The 20,249-nt window shown below is 39.6% G+C and overlaps 1 protein-coding gene across 1 annotated transcript in view; it reads right to left on the minus strand.

Annotated features, from left to right (window-relative positions):
- Positions 1 to 393: 393 nt before the first annotated feature.
- The window catches only part of map4k5 (mitogen-activated protein kinase kinase kinase kinase 5), a 59,676-nt gene continuing 39,820 nt past the window's right edge, over positions 394 to 20,249 (minus strand). Inside the window, exons 10-18 of the mRNA XM_055231101.1 lie at positions 20,027 to 20,158; positions 19,255 to 19,317; positions 19,067 to 19,148; positions 18,262 to 18,378; positions 12,170 to 12,245; positions 7,198 to 7,256; positions 6,080 to 6,147; positions 2,266 to 2,308; positions 394 to 1,168 (exon numbers count right to left, since the gene is read on the minus strand). Of these exons, the coding sequence (XP_055087076.1) occupies positions 905 to 1,168; positions 2,266 to 2,308; positions 6,080 to 6,147; positions 7,198 to 7,256; positions 12,170 to 12,245; positions 18,262 to 18,378; positions 19,067 to 19,148; positions 19,255 to 19,317; positions 20,027 to 20,158 (904 nt within the window). The 3' untranslated portion in view covers positions 394 to 904. The remainder of the gene's footprint in view (positions 1,169 to 2,265; positions 2,309 to 6,079; positions 6,148 to 7,197; positions 7,257 to 12,169; positions 12,246 to 18,261; positions 18,379 to 19,066; positions 19,149 to 19,254; positions 19,318 to 20,026; positions 20,159 to 20,249) is intronic.

Genomic DNA, 20,249 nt, shown 5'->3' on the forward strand with positions numbered 1-20,249 from the left:
GCTTATAATACTGCTGCATTTCATATACTTTGCAACACTGTAATTTCACCATTGAAGAACAAATTAAGGTTTTTCTTAGATTCCAGATCAGTTAGGGAAAAAAAACAAAAAAAAAAACATTAAAATGATGTTGTATAGCCTTACCTGTACATTTAGACTTATAGAGAGCTTGCAAGAAAACAACAAGATATATAAAAAGATCATGATCAATCAACTGCATAGTGTGCAGTGAAAAAAAAACAAAAGCACAAGAAGTGCACTGTTAGCATGCTAGCTGTTTTTAGCATAAACATGACGGCAAAACTGTGCTCTGGCCTCTGCAAGTTGTGACTAGCTCTTATAAACTCAGCGCAGTGAATAATTAAGATGCTCGGAACGCATAAGGTAAGTGAGGAATGTAGACTGTGAAAAGAAGCGGAGTGAGTGAGTTTGACGTTGCCCACAGCGTTCAACTCCAAATGAAGCTCATCGAGGCTAGCACTTATAGTGGCCAATTTGAAGTTGGGAAAAGAAGGTGCTTGATTTTTCTGTTATCAATATTCATGTCTTGATTTACAGACACAAAAATTTTATAAAAAACCCAGGATCATGTAGAGGGTTAATACAAACATTTGAATACCAAAATGACAAGTCTGACAGCAGTAGTTACAGAGGAGGTTTGACAATTTTTCAATGTAAAGTGAGTTGCAGCCAGAGTTGATGGAGCCAGAAGCGGCCCACGATCACTTCCTGTTTGGAACATGCGGGCTAGTGCACCAGCTATGTCCATTTATATATACAGTCTATGGTGAGGACGAACTTCGGACCACTGCAAACCATTTAAAATGAACTAGTTCTGTTATTCATGTTTTTAAGAAATAAAAATCAGGTACAGCTATAGCACCTTTGTCTTCCAGCTTAATTATTACAGGTTTAAATTGGTAATACAGTAACTACCCATTTTAAACTTGTATATTTCCTCACCAGGGTCTGAGGAGTGAGAAAGGATCCCAGGGCTGCTGACGCTCACAGACAGATAGTCCTGGTTGGTCTCAGGTTTGTTTCCCTGCTCTGGAGTGGATTTCCTTCGTGCCGTTGGGCCAGGACCATTCTCAGAGTTCGGAAACCTTTTCACCGTCAAAGAGCGCTCATCGTTCAAACCGATGTCGTCCGACGAACTCAATCGAGGCTGAAAGAGATAAGAGAATTTGAGATATTTTACACTTTTCCCAGAAAGTTGTACATTAATATTGGTGTCATTGCGAACAGTCTGTGGTGATGTGGGCATGTTTGTGTTTTGGTGACTTTCTGAAACTAAGCCCAAACAGGCTGTACTCAAGTGACATCACAACAATTTAGAATCGCTATAGTTTAAACTGCACTGGAGACAGGTCAGAATTCTCAGGTGGAATTTGCCATTTCCCTGTCAGAGGAGAGATGTTTTGACCTGTTTTTTGTTTAATATCTTAATTACTGGGCCTATCCACAAAGAACAAAAAAGTTCCATGTCTTCTCTGTCAGCATAATTAAACAAAAGTCAAATTATTTTTTCACAATAGCTTCTAAAAGTGGTGAAATGAATATTAATATGAAAAGTTTGTGAAGCCAATCCCAAACAAATTATGGTCATAATTTTGGATTATGCTTTCAAAACCAGTGAACCTCCCATAGTTATATTGATAGTTTGTAGTGACCCACACTAACGGTGTTCGACATGCACGCCTATGGCAGAATGTTTCTGCTGTTACCATGGTGACACATTGCAGACATTAGCAAACACAGCCAAAAAAAACATTAATATTCTCTGAAAACTTGGGTGTGACTTTAATCTGACCTTTATTTTAAGACTACAAAACTAAGACAGGTGAGCTGATTTGTGCTGTTAAACAAATTCCTCTCACAAAACATTACAGTCACAAACTAGCTACCATTAGCCAACACTCGGATTGATCACAGTCTCCTGAAAATGTGCTATTTAAATCCATTTCGTTTTTTGTTTTTTGTTTTTTTTTGTTTTTGAGTATTCAAACAATATTAATGCTTTTTTGGCTGTGTTTGCTAATATGTGCATTGTGTCACTATGGTGGAAGGTGCTATAGAAATAAAGTTTGATTGATTGATTGATTGATATGGTAACTGCTGAACATTCTGCCATATGCATTGCAGTCTGTGAACTTTTACAAGATTGCACTGCAGACATTCAAAAAAGACCTAATTATATTTATATTATATTTAATGATTTGATTCTCTGTTCTGTCTATTAAGAAAACCCACTTAGATCCATACCTTTGGGGGCAGTGGTGGGGGAACACCAGGTTTGAGAGTAGATCTGTAATATAAACATGAGACTATTTTAACACAACTTATATTTAACCAGCAGTGAGTTTAAGCCTCTGCTGACAGCTTACATTTCCACGTCTTCAAATGCATCTTCCAAAGGAGCCACATGTCCACTGGAAAATGAAAAAAAACAACAAAAAAACAAGATGGTGGAAGATAAGACATTGTTATCTCAAGGGGAAATTATGGAACAAATGTTAATGACGATTTGGTCTGTAGAGAAATAGAAACCGGACTCTGGGGAAGAGGCAGAGGAGGAGCGGAGATCATTACTGGAACCTTAGGGAGCAAAGTGAGAGCAATAACAAACAGCGTGATGTGGAGACGTGACAGACGAAAGGTATGGGAGGGGCTAAGAGCAGGTGTGTGTTAAATTTAAAGAATCTGACAGCCATATGAATTTAGCAGTTAATAATGGACTCAGACTTGAACTTTAAATAGCCACATCAAAACAGCATCTGTGGCTTTTTTACCATCATTTACCATATTGTCAAAACCAGACTTAGAGAGACTTATCCATGCGTTAGACTACCGTAACAGCCTGCACACTGGCCTCTCCAAATGGGCCTTAAGACGGCTGCAGTACATCCAGAACACTGCTGCTTGGGTCCTGACTAGAACCAGGAAGTACCTGACACATGCGTCCTGTGCTCATGTCTAAAACCAGGAAGGACTTCACACATTTGTCATGTGCTCAGGTCTCTGCACTGGCTCCTGTGGCTCAGAGAATAGACTTTAAAGCAGCTCTGCTTGTGTATAAGTCTCTCCATAGACCAGTGCCAAAGTACATCTCCCACATGTTAGAGCCACATGAACCATCTCACACTCTGAGGACTAAACCAGGACTAAACCAGGACTAAACCAGGACTAAACCAGGACTAAACCAGGACTAAACACGGACTAAACATGGACCAAAGCAGAACCACACCAGACCCACCACTAGGACTAAACCAGGACCAAACCAGGACCACACCAGGACCGAAACAGGACCGAAACAGGACCGAAACAGGACCGAAACAGGACTGAAACAGAACTGAACATGTTGAATCAGTCTTTGAGTTTTGTGCAGCTAAAACCTGGAACAATCTTCCTGAAAATGTGAGACAGGCCTCTACTTTGAGCCTGGATTTAAACATTGCCAAATAGATCTGCTTAGCTGTATGTGACTGAAAGGGTTTTATTCTGCCTCTTCTCTTTTAATGTTAATTTTATAATGACTATTTATGTTTCGATTTGTTGTATTGTGATTTTAATGTCTTTCTTATTTTTTAAAACACTCTGAATTACTTTGTGGACCAATTGTGCTGTACAAATAAACTTGCCTTATTTGGTCAAGTAGGTGAAAAATATGATGCTTTCACCTGGTCTCACACTATCTTTCTATAATAGTAGCATTTAGATTCTAGTTTGCATATTAGACAATTTTTGCAATATTTGAAAACAAACAGCTAATCTAAATTATATAAAATGCTAATATTTGAGTATAATAGTAGCTCTCTTATAAAACTAGAGATGCTCCGATCAAGATTTTTGAGGCTGATCACTGATATCAGCTTTTGGCGATATGACGTTATAGCATCAATGGAATTTAATGGCAATTTAAGTCAATAATGTGCCTCATGTGAAAGCACAATTTATACATTGTTTATTGATTCTGTAAGTAACATTACAATGTCACTTTACGATTTGTCCTGAAAAAGTCTGATGGACCTCCCACCAGAAAAGTTGCATAGTGTACCTTTAACTCCACAGAAAAATGTATGTCCCATTCCAAATAAACGTCTTACATGCATATACGTAATGGACTGACAAATTAGAATAAAACAAATGGATTAAGTGCAATGCCTAAGGACACAACACCAGCACACACAGTCAGAAAACAGAAAAACCTTCATGTTAGATTCTGTAAATTAAGGTCGTTTTCACACTGCCTCTAGTTTGGTTAACATAAAAAAGCATTCACTCCGAGAGCAGTGCTTGAGACGGTCACATTCTGGACCGCAGTAAACGGCCAGTCTGAGTGTGCTTGAAATTGGCGGTTTCGGAGCAGCTCCAGCACTCAGGAGAAAGAAAAGCCCCTCGTGTACAGGGGAGGTGAGTGTGTGTATGTGTTTATGTGCATGTGTGCATGTGTAAGTGTGTTCACGGTGCTCTGTTGCTTGAAGCTCATTGTCATGGAGATAAGTTCTTTGATCAGCTGATGGACTCTCACGTGGCTCCTGGTGTTTGGGATGAATGGTGTGCGGTGTGTGAACAAAACCGACCCAAAAGTAAAATAAACAGAAATCTAATGCCACTGGGGGGGTGCTCTACAGAGCCAGTAACGTGTGAAAACAACCTTAACCACAAAGCCTCATCGCCCTAGCAATTTGCTTTTTCCCTTGAAAAGAACTTTAATCCAATTTAAGCAGCGTCTACAACACCACATAAGGTGACTGAAGCCATGTCAAAGCGCTCTGTGTAAAAGGGTCAGAGGTCACAGGGAGATGATGCAGAGGGAGAGAGTGCAGGTGCAGAACACTATGTTAGTTTTACCGTTGGAACAATTCGTCCTCAACGCTTTTGAGAAGGCTCCTTGAAAGGACAAACAGCCGGTGGACAGGGAGGTGAGAGAGGAGGAGAAAATAAAGAGTCAAAGCAAAACAAAGGTGAAACATGCAAAACGAGGCTATGTTTTCAAGCAAATTATGAGGAAATAAAGAGTATTAGTGAAGTCACACTATGGCATGTTTTTAAATAGAGCACAAAGCTTGTACCAAAGTCATATTGTGCATTTAAAGGTCTAGGGTCTAGTATGTAACTTTTCGGATGGAGTGTCGGTCACCTGTTTATTACTTAGAGTACATCAAAAGTATCAAATATCTAAAACTAAATGATACCAAAACTAGTATTGAAACTAGATACTCATTTGAGCAGGTATCCATACTAAAAATATCCCATTGACAGAAATGAACCTTTAATGAATATGTTTATAATCATGCTGAGCTGTATCTTTCATAAATATAAGACACATAGACTAGTATACAGACAGTCACACACACGGACCACTATGAACCTGCTGGACACTGAGGGATTACACACATATAAGACACATGGGAACAGGACACAAAGTACAACATTTAATGTGGAACATCACAGTATATTGTCTAAAGAAAGTGTTTTTGTAATAGTGGTTTCGGGATCGGTATCGAGTATCAAGCCTATTCCTTGATATTGAAATCGAGTTTTAAATTATAGTATCGTGACGTTGTTCCTTTGCCTGAATGTTCCACAGAATGGCTTTAAACTTGTCTGTCTCCCTGTATCCAAGTAACACTAGGCCAAGTTACAGGTCAGATCTGTGGAAAGGTGAGCTATTTTGCAGTGTTTTTCAAGGTATTATTTTAGTAATAAATATGTGTATAAAGCAAGAACATCTCCATGGAGACAAGCAAGTGGTGGACCCCTCACCAGGAAAGTTACATAGTGCACCTTTAAAGCTAATATATTATTATTTATGGATTATATTTTTTTAAATAGTATGAAAACTCTGAAACCCAATTTTCATGTCCAAAGAGTTAGTCAGTAGAAATAATGGGACTCCAGTTCACACATGCAGATAATGAGTTAGCTCAGAGCGTATTAAGCGACTGAAGGAACAAACGGAAAAGCACAGACTAAACACATAAAACAGATTTACTCTCACAAATATCCATACGTGAGCAGTAACAGCGTGATACGGAACGCTAGGCTTAAACTCTGAGTATCATCCATGTCTTACCTGGATGTAATGCCTCCCTCTGCGAATGGACTCCAGGCCGAAGAGAAGTCGTTGTCCTTATTTACATCCTATTAAAAAAAAACACACAAAAGCAGGATTTTCAACAACGGTACAAGTCACTCGGTATTACAGTTATGGAGCAGTTAAGGTTTTTTATAGATTTATTTTATCAAAACTTACATTACTCATTATTTAATTTTATTTATTTTCAAATCCTATTACATTATATTACCATTTTATTTATTTTTTCCCCTGTATATTTTTTTTCTTTCTCTTACAAAATTCTCCTCTTTCATAAAATAGTGTGTCAAACTCAAATGGCAAAAGGAAGGAAATAGTTAAGTAAAAACAAAAAGTATCTGCCAAGCCTCAAACTGTTTGGCTTGTACAGTGGTGATGGATTCCATTCCGTAAACTTACACTTAGTTTACGGAAGTTTAAGTGACACTGTGAAAAACATGCACATCCTATTATCATACTAGTATACATGTAAAAAGAAAATGTACGTGTGCTGTATATGCTCGTGTACGTAGTCCGTATGAAGTATGGGTGTGTATATGTGAAGGTGTATATATTACGTGTGTGTTGTATGTTGACCAGTGAGAAAAAAACATAAAATAAATAAGTTAAAAAAGAATGTAATTTTCTAACTTCTAAAAATAACTCTAAATGTTCTTTAATAAGGCGTATTACTTACTTTTTTGTCTATTTCTCACTTTACATAGCAATATTTGAGTTAGTAGAGTTATCAGTTTTTGTTTGGTCGTTTAAAAACAGTAAAAACCCGTTTTTCTTTGCACGACTGGGACATTTTTGCTTATTTTTGGCTATATGATGAGCTCTATGTCTATGACTTATTAAATATGCAAATTATCGCCTAAAGTGTTTCATTCTGCTGTTTATTTCTTGCAGCTCATGATTTTTTTAAACAATATTATAGATTTAATAGTTTTTGCGGTTTAAATCTGCTATTGGGCTTTTTTGTCAGTGGTGTAAATGAGTTTCAATATTATCTATATTTACTTCAGAGATATATCAAACTTCCAAATGTGTTATCGTGACAGTCCTACATGTTTAATTAATGACTGTATTTTTAGAAATAAAAGAATTTACTTTACCATTTCTGAATGTGCCTCTGTCTCTTTGCGAATGGGCGGCTGGAACTCCAACTTATCGACTGTAAAAGACACAAAGTAGTTTACAGACAGAACAGAAAGAATAGTTTTTCTTGTGTGTTTCTTTGACACTAGGGGGCACTGGCACTCCAATATCCAAGGATAAGTTTGCATGCATTTCTACCTGGCTCACAGACAAACACACTTCCTCTTTTCAATGTACTACTGGGGTTGAGAAAGAAACCTGTGACTTTAGCTCAAGGCATTTACTTACATTTGGTTTGCGACACTATCCTTGTTTGCCAATTGTTTTACATTAGCAGTGGCAATAGATGCAACACACATATATATTCATATATATGTATAAAATAACACAGGTAGTAATAATAGGTAGTTTTAATTATACACTAGTATATAATTATATATCCAGTCAAATGAAGCTCATCGAGGCTAGTGCAGTTATAGGAGCCAATGTAGAGCTGAGGTTCATCTTTGGAATTCTGGTCTTGAGTATCATATCAACCAAAGAGCCAATCCAGAGTGAGGCTGTTGAAGGTAATGCCCCTTCCTGCCCATACCGCTGGATTAACAGGGAGCGGGCGCTCAGCAACGCTGTCAATCAAAACTGTCGCTAATGCTAGCGGGAGTGACCTCAGGGAAAGAAGAAGCCTGATTTGTCTGTTAGTGAAATAAAAAAAACAGGATCATGTAGAGCGGGTTAATACGAACATTTTATGACCAGAATGACAGGTCTGACAGCAGCAGTTACAGAGAGAGGAGACACAGTTTTTCAATAGAAAATGAATTGAGCCGATAGAGCTGGAAGCGCGCCCATGATCATTTCCTGCTTGGAACATGGCTAGCAGGTTCGCTGTGTCCATTGATATATACAGTCTATGGAGAAACCCTTAGCTGTAACAGCCAATAACTGATCTCAAAACAACATAGAAGTCAGCAAATTATATTTTAACTAAGTAAGCTCAGGTTTACATGAGATTTCTGCTCGTCTCCATGGAGATGTTAATGCTTTGCCAAGAATTTTCCACACTTTGGCATTACACCCATCTCCATGCAAATGCATTAGGCCAAGTTACAGGTCAGCTCTGTGGAGAGGTAACCCTGAATACATGTTTTTCAAGTTATATATGTGTAAAAAATGTAATTGAACAACAAAATCTAAATATGTTTAAAGCTATATGGGGAAAAAAGGAAAGCAAAAACATCTCCAATGAGACAAGCAGGTAGCAGACCGTCCACCTGAAAAGTTACACAGTGCAGTTTTAAGTTATGTAGGTATTAAAATATATATATATATGTGTGTGTGTGTGTGTATAAATTACACTTAAGTCTTTTATTATTCATCAAAGGTTCCATTTTACACAAAAGTAACTCTTATGAGCTTTAATCCATGTTCTAATGCTGTTCCCTCCTCAAAAACATACCTGGAGTTGTGTTTTGTTTCATTGACACATGTTTGAGTAACACTTTATTATTGTCTGTCTACATCTCCAAAGATCAAAATGCTCTGTTCCACCTTGTGATGTCATGAAGTGGTAGTTAAGTTAAGTTAACAGCTCCTTTTATCTTTAGTTCAGCAGAGATTGGCAATTCCAGGACTGAAATGATCCAAATGATTCTAGTGACGGTGTATGGAGTTTAAAAACACAGTGGAGACACTTCCTGTATTACCACATCATGACATCACAAGGTGGAACAGAGTGTTTTCTGTTTGAGAGAAGAACTCAGCCTCAATATGCAGAGTTTGTGTATTAAACATGTGTGAATAAGACAATGAGACACACCTCCAGGTCTGTTTGTGATGAGGAAACAACATTAGAACAGATCAGAGAAGAGTGTAGTATGTAGAATCAGTGACTAAGGCCAAAGAAACTGCCCATAACAGAGTGTAATCTCATTCATTAAAATAAAGGGAGGCTGTAAACAGGAATCTAGAACAGAATGTTGGAACGATTTAACAACGTAGGTTCAAAATCACAGCAGGTTGTGTAACTCAGCCAAATCACAAGGACACCATTGAAAATATAGAACAAATATAAAAGGGAGATATTGCTGGTTTCAGTTTTGAGATCAGATCACTGTATGATATCATACATTGTATATATAAATCTTTCTTTCTTCTTTATTTGTCGGGGATCATGTACAAATTCATTAATCTTACAAAAGAAGAGATTTGTACCAGATTTAGCCACTGCTACTTCCCCATGTCCAGTCCCGGGGCAGGTGAAAGCACATTAAAATATGCATTTAAACAGTTCATCATTGACATTAGCAGTAAAATAGAATAAATGTCCCCATGTCCAATACAGTTTGTTTCCCACAGTCCAAACATATTTAACAATCATTATGTGCAGGTTTTTACAGTGAGACAGAACATTACAAATTAACTAGACTAGTGTGATCACATTTGATTATATAAAATGTACTTTTTCAAATTTCTAGTAAAATTATTCAAATCTACAGACAGTTTCAGAGTCTGGAGCTGATTCTCTGTCTGATGGTTTGAAATGACAAGGTGACTGAGCAAAGGCCGAGGATCTATGCAGTAGAGTGGATTGAGGAGTTTGTTCGGAAGACAGTTTAATGCCTTTTTTCAATGTAGGTGGAGCTGCAATATTAATAATTGTTAATACATTTCTTAAATTTTTATACAAAATTAAATTGTCGTAACTGAATATTTTATATTTATTTAGGATATTACAATGGTGATGACAAAGGGGTGCTTTTATCGAGTGCCTTTAATGCCTGATTGTAGATGGATCCGAGAGGTTTGAGTCACTCTCATCGGCCTGAGATCAGCAGGACACACAGTAGGTCATGTGTGGGATCATCATGGCATTGAAATATATCAGAGCGCCCTCTACTGTCAGGTTGTTCCTCATGTGTCTTAGGGAAGAGATGTTGTATCGGAGTTGCATACTTTTTTTTACATGCTTTTTGAAAGACAAAGTCTAGTCCAAATGAACCCCAAGTTACTTTGTCTGTTATAATATTTATTTTTACTCCGTTAACAAGGATGCTGTTTCACTAATGTTAAGTGTCAGACATGAAAGTTGGAGCCAATTACCAATTTTGTACATAACTAAGGATAATGGACAAAATGGACATAGCTAACCTGCTAGCCGCCGTGTTCCAAATAGGAAGTGCTCATGGGCGCGCATCCGGCTCAGTTCAGTTTACTGCCCTCTCTCTGTAACTGCTGCTGTCAGACTCGTCATTTTGTTCTTAAATGTTTGTATTAAACCGCTCTACATGATCCTGTGTTTTTTATTTCACTATTGTGTCTGTAAATCAAGATATGAACATTAATAACAGACAAATCAGGCGCCTTCTTTCCCTGAGGTCGCTCCCGCTAGCATTAAAAACAAGTTTGATTGACAGCATTGCTATGCGCCCGCTCACTTCTAAAGTAGCGGTGTGGGTGGGAAGGGGCCTCGCTTCGGATTGGCTCTTGGTTGCTGTGATACTATTGTTCGGAATTCCAAATATGGAAGTCGGCCCCAAATGTCTCCATGTGCTGCCCATCGATTGGTTGAATAAAAAGGGGGTGTGGTAAAATGGCAAAAACGATAGTTATTATTTTAGTAATAAATACACTCACTGCTTTATCCACAGTGTGATAATCGTGTCTATCTTGCATTAACATCCCCATGGAGAGAAGCAAGTCGTGGACCCCTCACCAGGAAAGTTACACAGTACACCATTAAGTTTAATATATTGCTATTTATGGATTATATTTTAAAAATATGTATCTGTATTAAAATAGTAGGGATGTAAAAATTGGGCCATATAACAAAGTAAAAAAATGTGTTTAGTTTTTTTGATTATTATTTTATTTAAACAGGAACCATCACATTAATATCATGAAGGAAGAGATGGTTTACACCAGATTTAGCTAAAGCTAGTTTCCATCTAGTCTTTCTGCTGTTGTGAACATTTAAATCCTTATACTTAATCCTGGAAGTGTCATATTTACATTCAGAAAATTTATATTGAAAATAATATTTCATAGACCCATATTTGTTTAATGAGGTTGTTGTTTATGCCTTTTTATGTATGTAAAGGAAAAATCTCGAAAAAAATGAAATTATAAATAAATAAATTAAATAAATTAAATAATATTGCGATTATTGTTGTTTATTCTTGTTTTAACAAGATTAAATAAAATAAAGTTGAAAATCGAGACTGGGGGAAAAAAAAAATATTGCTCAGCCTTACCAGGAACCCATCTCTAGACTATTCACTAGTATCAAGTTAACATCTGGTAAGTCTCACTCTAAACCGCTCACACATTAGTCCAGATTAGTATGATTAAGCTCACTACATTCTGTTATTAAACACTACAGTCTAACACTGAGTCACAGACCTGCCTGCTCCCTGTGTTTCTGAGGAGAGTTTGGCCTTGAATTCCCGTTGTAAGCTTCAGAGAGACACATATTCAATACTGAGAAATGCTGAGAACAAGGGAGTAAACAGGAAGTGGATCTAGTATCAACGAGTACAAAAACCTCAAGAGTGTGTGGTATGTGTCAGTACAAAGAGATATTAATGACATGACCAGCTAAATGGAGTGTGTTCTACCAAATGATCCAATAAGATAAGTGTGTAATAAAGACAATGATAACTCTTTAACTCTTTATAGAAACACCTGATTGACCTTAGTCTTAACAAAGAAATTCATAATCAACAGTTTATTAATGATAGTAAGTAACTACTTAATACCATAGACGGTATATATAAATGACAGTCTAACTTCATACAGTCTTGAGATTTTTTTTCTCATGTGTGCTGTGCTGAAATCGTTTTAAAGGTGCTATATACATAAACATAAACTGAACTGAATGTGTGCACATTTTGTCTTGTGAGATCTTGTGACACAAGATCTCATCCCATCCCTAATCACTAATTCACATTTCATCTTTTATATGAAAGAAAGTTGCTTTTGTTTTTAACTTACAGTCCATCTCTGAAGGCGTCCTCTCGGCCTTGCCCTGTTTTTTACTGGATTTGATGGTGTGTCTAACAGCGATGGGCTGAAAAAAAGAGAAAAAGAGAAAAAAAAGAGATTTATAGACTAGACAACCAGAAAACAAAAAAATAGTTTGGCAAAGTTGGTTTAACACTTGATGAGACAAGTTCAGGGCGGGGTGAATGTCAATATTGTCAACGGTCATTTGTAATTTCATAATATTAGGAACAGAAGGACTGTCAGGCTGATCTGCTCAACGATGACCCAACATCTACTAAAAAACAAAATCAAAAACTTGAATCAAAATTCTAGGCAATTTTCTACACAAAAAATAAATTAATAAAATTTATTATTTTTGAATAACAATAATAATTAAAACTGCAAGCAGTGATAAAGGCCCTCGCCACCCCTTGCGACCGCAGGGTACATGCCACCTCGAAGATCCTACATTTCATTCCCGCTTACATCGCCCCTCCCCCTAAAATCAGCGACCCAGTAATACTACTCCAGTCATTCCAATGAGACGATTTATGACAATGTCACGCCTGCACGGTTGCAAATAGAGGTATGTTCTCATTGGCTTTTTTGTTCAGTATGGCATTAGGGATGTTCATGCCAAATTTCACATGTAATTTCACATTTCACAAAGTAATTTTTTTGCCTACCATTAAAAAGTTCAAAGGGGCGCTGTGGAGCAATGTAATGTTTGACATATATAAATTGCATATCTATGCACTCAAATCAAGATTTTGAACAAAGTGTATATTAATGCCAGGAAATAGGACACTGCATGTTTGAGTTACGGGCCATTAAAAACTTCAAAAAACGTCTTTTTTCTTTGCAGGCTGGCCACACCCACATTTTATGACATAAAAAATTTCAGGAGAGTAGCCTATACATGGGTCTAGTTCATTTTGACCAATTTGCAAGTTTCTTGAATGAAAATCCATGGCGCAAAAAATCCAAATGTGAGAGGTAAAATTTAGAAAAAATGGGGTTCCGCCCACAATGGCCGACTTCCTGTAGGGTTTAGGGTGGGGTCATAATATAATTTTTTACTTGACATGTTCTATGTTTCTACCAAATTTCATTTATCTACAATAAAAAAGGTCTCTCATTGAAGTCATGTATTTTGATTTTTGAGGTGGCGCTATTGAGTAATTTTGAGACATACATTTTTTTTGCACATAAAAATTCTAAATTTTTTGCCAATCTTGAATTTTAGGCCATAGTTTGATGAGTGTAGAGCATCTATTTAGTCTACAACAAAGTCCAGTACTCTGAACCCCATTCATTTCAATGACACATTTATTATGTTGCCACGGTAACATGGTTGCAGACAGAGGTATGTTCTGTACTGGCCAAATTCCAAGCCGAATTTCAAATGTTTATGTCAAAGTAATTTTTTTGGTCCAATTCAAAAGTTCAAGGGGGCGCTGTGGAACAATATAAGGTCTGACCTATACAAATAGTATATCTATGCATTCAGAATTTTGAACAAAATGTATATTAATCCCGGGAAATAGGAAACTGCATGTTTGAGTTACACACAATTAAAAACTTCAAAAAACGTCTTTTCTATGCAGGCTGGACACACCCACATTTCATAACTTAGAAAAATCCAAAAGAGTCGCCTGTAATTCCTCATGGGTCTAGTTCATTTTGTCCAGTTTGCAAGTTTCTTGAATTAAAATTCACAGTATAAAAAAATCGGCCTCCCCGATCTGAACGCGAGCGGTGTTTTGTTATTGGACTTCTGTGCTAGTCACAGCTTGTCCATAACAAACACCGTGTTCGAGCACAAGGGTGTCCATCGGTGCACATGGCACCAGGACACTCTAGGTCGGAGGTCGATGATCGACTTTGTTGTCGTGTCATCTGACCTCCGACCGCGTGTCTTGGACACTCGGGTGAAGAGAGGGGCTGAGCTGTCAACTGATCACCACCTGGTGGTGAGTTGGATCCGCTGGCGGAGGAGGAAGCCGGACAGACCTGGCAGGTCCAAGCGCATTGTGAGGGTCTGCTGGGAACGTCTGGCGGAGCCCTCTGTCAGGGGGGTCTTCAACTCCCACCTCCGGGAGAGCTTCTCCCTGATCCCGGGGGAGGTTGGAGACATGGACTCCAAGTGGGCCATGTTCTCCACCTCTATTGTCGATGCGGCTGCTCGTAGCTGTGGTCGTAAGGTCTGTGGTGCTTGTCGCGGCGGCAATCCCCGAACCCGGTGGTGGACACCGGAAGTAAGGGATGCCGTCAAGCTGAAGGAGTCCTATCGAGCCTTGTTGGCTCGTGGGACTCGTGAGGCAGCTGATGAGTACCGACGGGCCAAGCATGCCGCGGCTCGGGCAGTCGCAGAGGCAAAAACTCAGGGTTGGGAGGAGTTCGGGGAGGCCATGGAGGAGGACTATCAGACGGCCTCAAAGAGATTCTGGCAAACCATCCGACGCCTCAGGAGGGGGAAGCAGTGCTTCACCAACACTGTTTACAGTGCGGGTGGAGAGCTGCTGACTTCGACTGGGGATGTTGTCGGGCGGTGGAAGGAATACTTTGAGGATCTCCTCAATCCCACTGTCATGTCTTCCGAGGAGGAAGCAGAAACTGGGGACCCAGAGGCAGACTCGTCCATCACCCTGGCTGAAGTCACTGAGGTGGTTGGCAAGCTCCTCGGTGGCAAGGCTCCGGGGGTGGACGAGATCCGTCCTGAGTACCTCAAGTCTCTGGATGTTGTAGGGCTGTCTTGGCTGACACGTCTCTGCAACATCGCGTGGCGGTCGGGGACAGTACCTGTGGAATGGCAGACCGGGGCGGTGGTCCCTCTGTATAAGAAGGGGGACCGGAGGGTGTGTTCCAATTACAGGGGAATAACACTCCTCAGCCTTCCCGGTAAGGTCTATTCGTCCTGGTCGTGGAACACTGGACCAGCTCTATACTCTCCATCGGGTCCTCGAGGGTTCATGGGAGTATGCCCAACCAGTCCACATGTGTTTTGTGGATCTGGAGAAGGCATTCGACCGTGTCCCTCGTGGTGTCCTTTGGGGGGTGCTCTGGGAGTATGGGGTCCGGGGCTCTTTGCTAAGGGCTGTCCGGTCCCTGTATGACCGGAGCAGGAGCTGTGTTCGCATTGCCGGCAGTAAGTCAGACCTGTTCCCAGTGCATGTTGGACTCCACCAGGGCTGCCCTTTGTCACCGGTTCTATTCATTATATTTATGGACAGAATTTCTAGGCGCAGCCAGGGGCCGGAGGGGGGTCTGGTTTGGGAACCAAAGGATTTCATCTCTGCTGTTTGCAGATGATGTTGTCCTGATGGCTTCTTCGAGCCAGGACCTTCAGCAGGCACTGGGGCAGTTTGCAGCCGAGTGTGAAGCGGCTGGGATGAGAATCAGCTCCTCCAAATCCGAGGCCATGGTTCTCGACCGGAAAAAGGTGGTTTGCCCTCTCCGGGTGGGTGGAGAGTCTCTGCCTCAAGTGGAGGAGTTCAAGTATCTCGGGGTCTTGTTCACGAGTGAGGGAAGGATGGAGCGGGAGATTGACAGGCGGATCGGTGCAGCGTCTGCTGTATTGGTCCGTTGTGGTAAAGAAGGAGCTGAGCCGGAAGGCGAAGCTCTCGATTTACCGGTCAATCTACGTTCCTACCCTCACCTATGGTCATGAGCTCTGGGTAATGACCGAAAGGACAAGATCGCGGATACAAGCGGCTGAAATGGGCTTCCTCCGCAGAGTGGCCGGGCGCACCCTTAGGGATAGGGTGTGGAGCTCGGTCACACGGGAGGAGCTCGGAGTAGAGCCGCTGCTCCTACACGTTGAGAGGAACCAGCTGAGGTGGCTTGGGCATCTGCTCAGGATGCCTCCTGGACGCCTCCCTAGGGAGGTGTTCTGAGCATGTCCCACCGAGAGGAGGCCCCGGGGAAGACCCAGGACACGCTGGAGTGTGTCTCTCGGCTGGCCTGGGAACGCCTTGGGGTCCCACTGGAGGAGCTGGAGGACGTGTCCGGGGTGAGGGAAGTCTGGGAGTCCCTGCTTAGACTGCTGCCCCCGCGACCCGGCCCCGGATAAGCGGAAGAAAATGGATGGATGGAGTATAAAAAATTCAAATGTGAGAGTAAAATTTAGAAAAAATTGGGTTCCGGCCAGAATGGCCGACTTCCTGTAGGGTGTAGGGTGGGGTCATAATATAATTTTTGACTTGTCTTGACATGTTCTATGGTTGTACCAAATTTAATTTGTCTACGATAAAAAAGGTCTCTCATTGACGTAATGCATTTTGATTTTTGAGGTGGCGCTATTGAGTCATTTTGAAAGAATAATTTTTTTGAACATGAAAATACATTTTTCACCAAACTTGAATTTTGGGTTCAATAAAATTGAGTTTTCGTTAACATTCAGGGGGTCAAAAATGACTTCAAAGCAGTAAGTATAATAATGGAATTTTTTTCCCCACCCATTATTTTTCTCCTAAACCATAACAGCTACAGTCATGTGACTTTCTCACATTGTGTCCCATCACAAATAAGGCCCCTGTGAATTTTTTCACAGGTCCACGACAAATCGATTGTCTTCTATGAATTTTTGAAAATGAAATTTGAAGAGGGCGCTAGAGAGCCATTTTGTGAGAGAGTGCCTTGATTTGCATATCATTGCGTTCAGCTCACAAATGTGCATAAACGCTGTATTAGCGTTTTCCCAACAAAAAGTAAAATAAAAAAGTAAAATATTTTTTTTAAATATTCAAAAATTTGCGATTTTGTTGAAAATTCACCCTGACCACACCCAAAGTCATAATCAAAATGTAATTGATAATCTTTAATCACACATGGGTTTAGTGAGATTTGGCCAAATTTGAAGTGTTTGTGATGAAAACTGTGTGAGGAGATGTCCTGAATGCGAGGGTATGCTCTTTTGTCATTCCCGGGTTTGATCCAATATGGCCGACTTCCTGTATATTTTAGGACGGATGGCGCTACCGAGTCGTCTTTTGTTATTTTTTCTTGGGGTCTTTTGTGACAATTAGAGCTCGTTGAGTTCAAATTTTATACAAAAATAAATAAACTATATTAAAAATAACAAACCAATAATAATAATAATAATAAAATATATGACTTTTATAATTTTTGTCAGTTCTTCATAATATTTCACTTTATTTCACTTTTTATGTTCAAATTCTTTTCTCATTAATTTGGACATAAAACGTATCTTTTATTATCATTTAACTTTGAAAAATCTTGCAAAAAATGTGAATATTTGTAATTTGAATGGGCGCAATTGAAATATATGATATATGTTTTATTTATTAATCCTGCTTTTCCATTTTCTATTTTCATCAAGTCTTAAAGCTTTTCCAGCCTTTTCTCTTTTGTGGTGAAGCGTTTCTCATTATTATTCCTCCCAGAGTACTCTCCACAGTTCTACAGTCAGTGTGTTCAGAGCAGAGACAGAGCCACTGCTGTTCAATGCACAATCACACAATGAGCTGTAAAACTGGACTGGTACCACCTCCTCCACAACAACCACAGGACCCCAGTGAGAATGACACACAGGACACAGAATACAGCTTTAAAAGCAATGCTAGCATTAATCCTACTCATTCATTTTACTCATGTGTCCCCTATTGCAAAGACACTTCCATTTAGTTTTGGTAATCGTCTTAAAAGTATTCTTAAAGTAGCCATGTGTAACTTTATGGAGTTGGCACATCATCCGTATGAATCCATAGAAATAGAAGGTTTAAAACATACTTTGGAACATTCTCCATGGAGAGAGTGTTTTATGCCATATTGTGGAAGATTACAGCCAAAGGAACAACATTTCCATGGAAACAAGCAGGAGAATCAGGTTTATGGATATGCAAGCCCATTCACAGTAAAGATGCATGTTTTTCAGTGCAATAAACATAACCAAACCAGAAAACCAGAACAGTCTTATTTTTACTCTAAAAAGTTACATTGTAAGGCTTTACGGTATTCAGTAGTCAGGAGTGCCTATAATAATAATGGTATTTTACAGTCTCTTTATGATTTGGTTTATTCATTCACTCTACTGTACTGCTATAGGACTGTCTGTTTTTGCCCCCTTATGATGATTTCACCTCCAGGTCGTCATCATCCACTTCTCCATAAGGCTGGTGGTTTTCTGGGTTGTTCATTTTATCCAAAAGATCCACAGCGAGTCTCCGGGTCAAACCAGTCTGAGCCACAAACACGTGCTGCAAGGACACCAGAGATTAAGAAATTAGAATGATGATAAGCTTTATACAATCATAAAACTTACAATATCTTAAAAAAATAATGTGGACATTCTATTGAAATCCAATATTGTAACCTGTAGACCACAGACTGTATAAAGAAGTGAAATAAGTGAGTGTGATGTCACCCACAGTGTTGGGCTCCATTCAAATGAGGCTCATCGAGGCCACGGGACACAGTTTTTCAATGTAAAGTGAATTGGAGCCAGATTCGATGGAGCCAGAAGCGCGCACAGGATCACCTATGTGGAACGCCACGGCTAGCAGGTTAGCTATGTCCATTTATGTATACAGTCTATGGATAAGACATAGACTGCACATATTTTCTACTACTAAGTACCTTGTGTATAATAATAAAGTATAAACCTGGTGAGGGGAGGTGAGGAGGGTGAAGTATGTTGCCCAAGTACACAGTTTGATACAGTATGATTGTAGGCAGTGGGACAGAACTGATAGCCTTACGGTTAGGGGGCTCCTTCAGCTGGGCTACTGAGAATTATGACTAAGATGATAACATGACTAATAAAAGGGGCGCAAACTGATTCTAGATTAAACAAATATTACAACTGCCAAGAGGTTTGCGTACCTACAGCTAATCTATAATCTATTCATTACTTCCTAAATATGAGATAATATAAAGCCATATTACTGATAACAGCTTTTCCGCTGTGGGCCTCTTCTTGGGATTCTTGGTCAGAGACACTTTGACAAAATTGTGGAATGCGGCCGACCTGAGGAGAAAGATAATATTGTTTAAAATTCAACGATTACAAACCACAATCTACAAAACTGGAACATTAAGATGCTGCAAATATCTGAAAATAAATACAAACTCACCATTTGTTTTTGTCTTTTAGCTTCGGAGGCTGGAAGCTGCTCTTAGACATCAGAAACAAGGCCCTGTGGAATAACATGCAGAAAGACTAAAGAGGAAATGCAATAAAAGATGAAAAGGTTCAAGTTTTGGTCTAAAATTAGCACAAATATAAATGAAACAGGAGGAGTTTGATCAAAGTGGCAAGAGACGGCACAGAGACAAAGGCCGGAAAAGGTTTTAAATATCTTTAAAAAAACAGAAAGCATCTTGGACTGATAAAAATCATTATAAAGCTGAAGACTATAACATAAACACTGAACAAGAACTAAACCAGGACTAAACCAGGACCAAACCAGGCCTAAACCAGGCCTAAACCAGGTCTAAACCAGGACTAAACCATGTCTAAACCACATCTAAACCATGTCTAAATCAGGTCTAAACCAGGACTAAATTAAACTCAACGTAACCAAGACAAGACTAAACCAGGTCTAACTCAGGCAAACAAATCAAAATCACAATGCAATCAGCAAATCACAATGTCTGCAATTTTTCAAGTAGCATCATTTCCCCCACAAACAACAAAATTCCTTGTTTTATTCTGCATTGAAACTGCTAACCCTGTAGTTTTAAATCTGTACACACATTCTGAAATGTCCCTGTGTGTCAGATGCCCTCCCTGTGTCTCCCTGGGATGTTGCCATAACATAACATAATATAACACCTCCATCAGGCAAGCAGTAGGTGGACCCTTCGATAGAGAAGTTACACAGTGCAGCTTTAATGAGACAGTACCTCATTGGATGCAGGTCAAACATGGGCGGCTGGAGCTCTGCCAGTTCTATAGACGTGATCCCCACGGCCCAGATGTCACACAGCTGATTGTAACCACCGTTCTTCTCCACCGCGGCCACTTCAGGGGCCATCCTAACAGTCAGAGATCAAACTTAATCATACACTTCAATTTTATCAGCCATTTTGACATTTACACTCTAGTTAGAATACTAAATGCTACTTG

Source organism: Periophthalmus magnuspinnatus, chromosome 22 (assembly GCF_009829125.3).
Source record: "Periophthalmus magnuspinnatus isolate fPerMag1 chromosome 22, fPerMag1.2.pri, whole genome shotgun sequence".
NCBI lineage: Eukaryota > Metazoa > Chordata > Actinopteri > Gobiiformes > Gobiidae > Periophthalmus > Periophthalmus magnuspinnatus.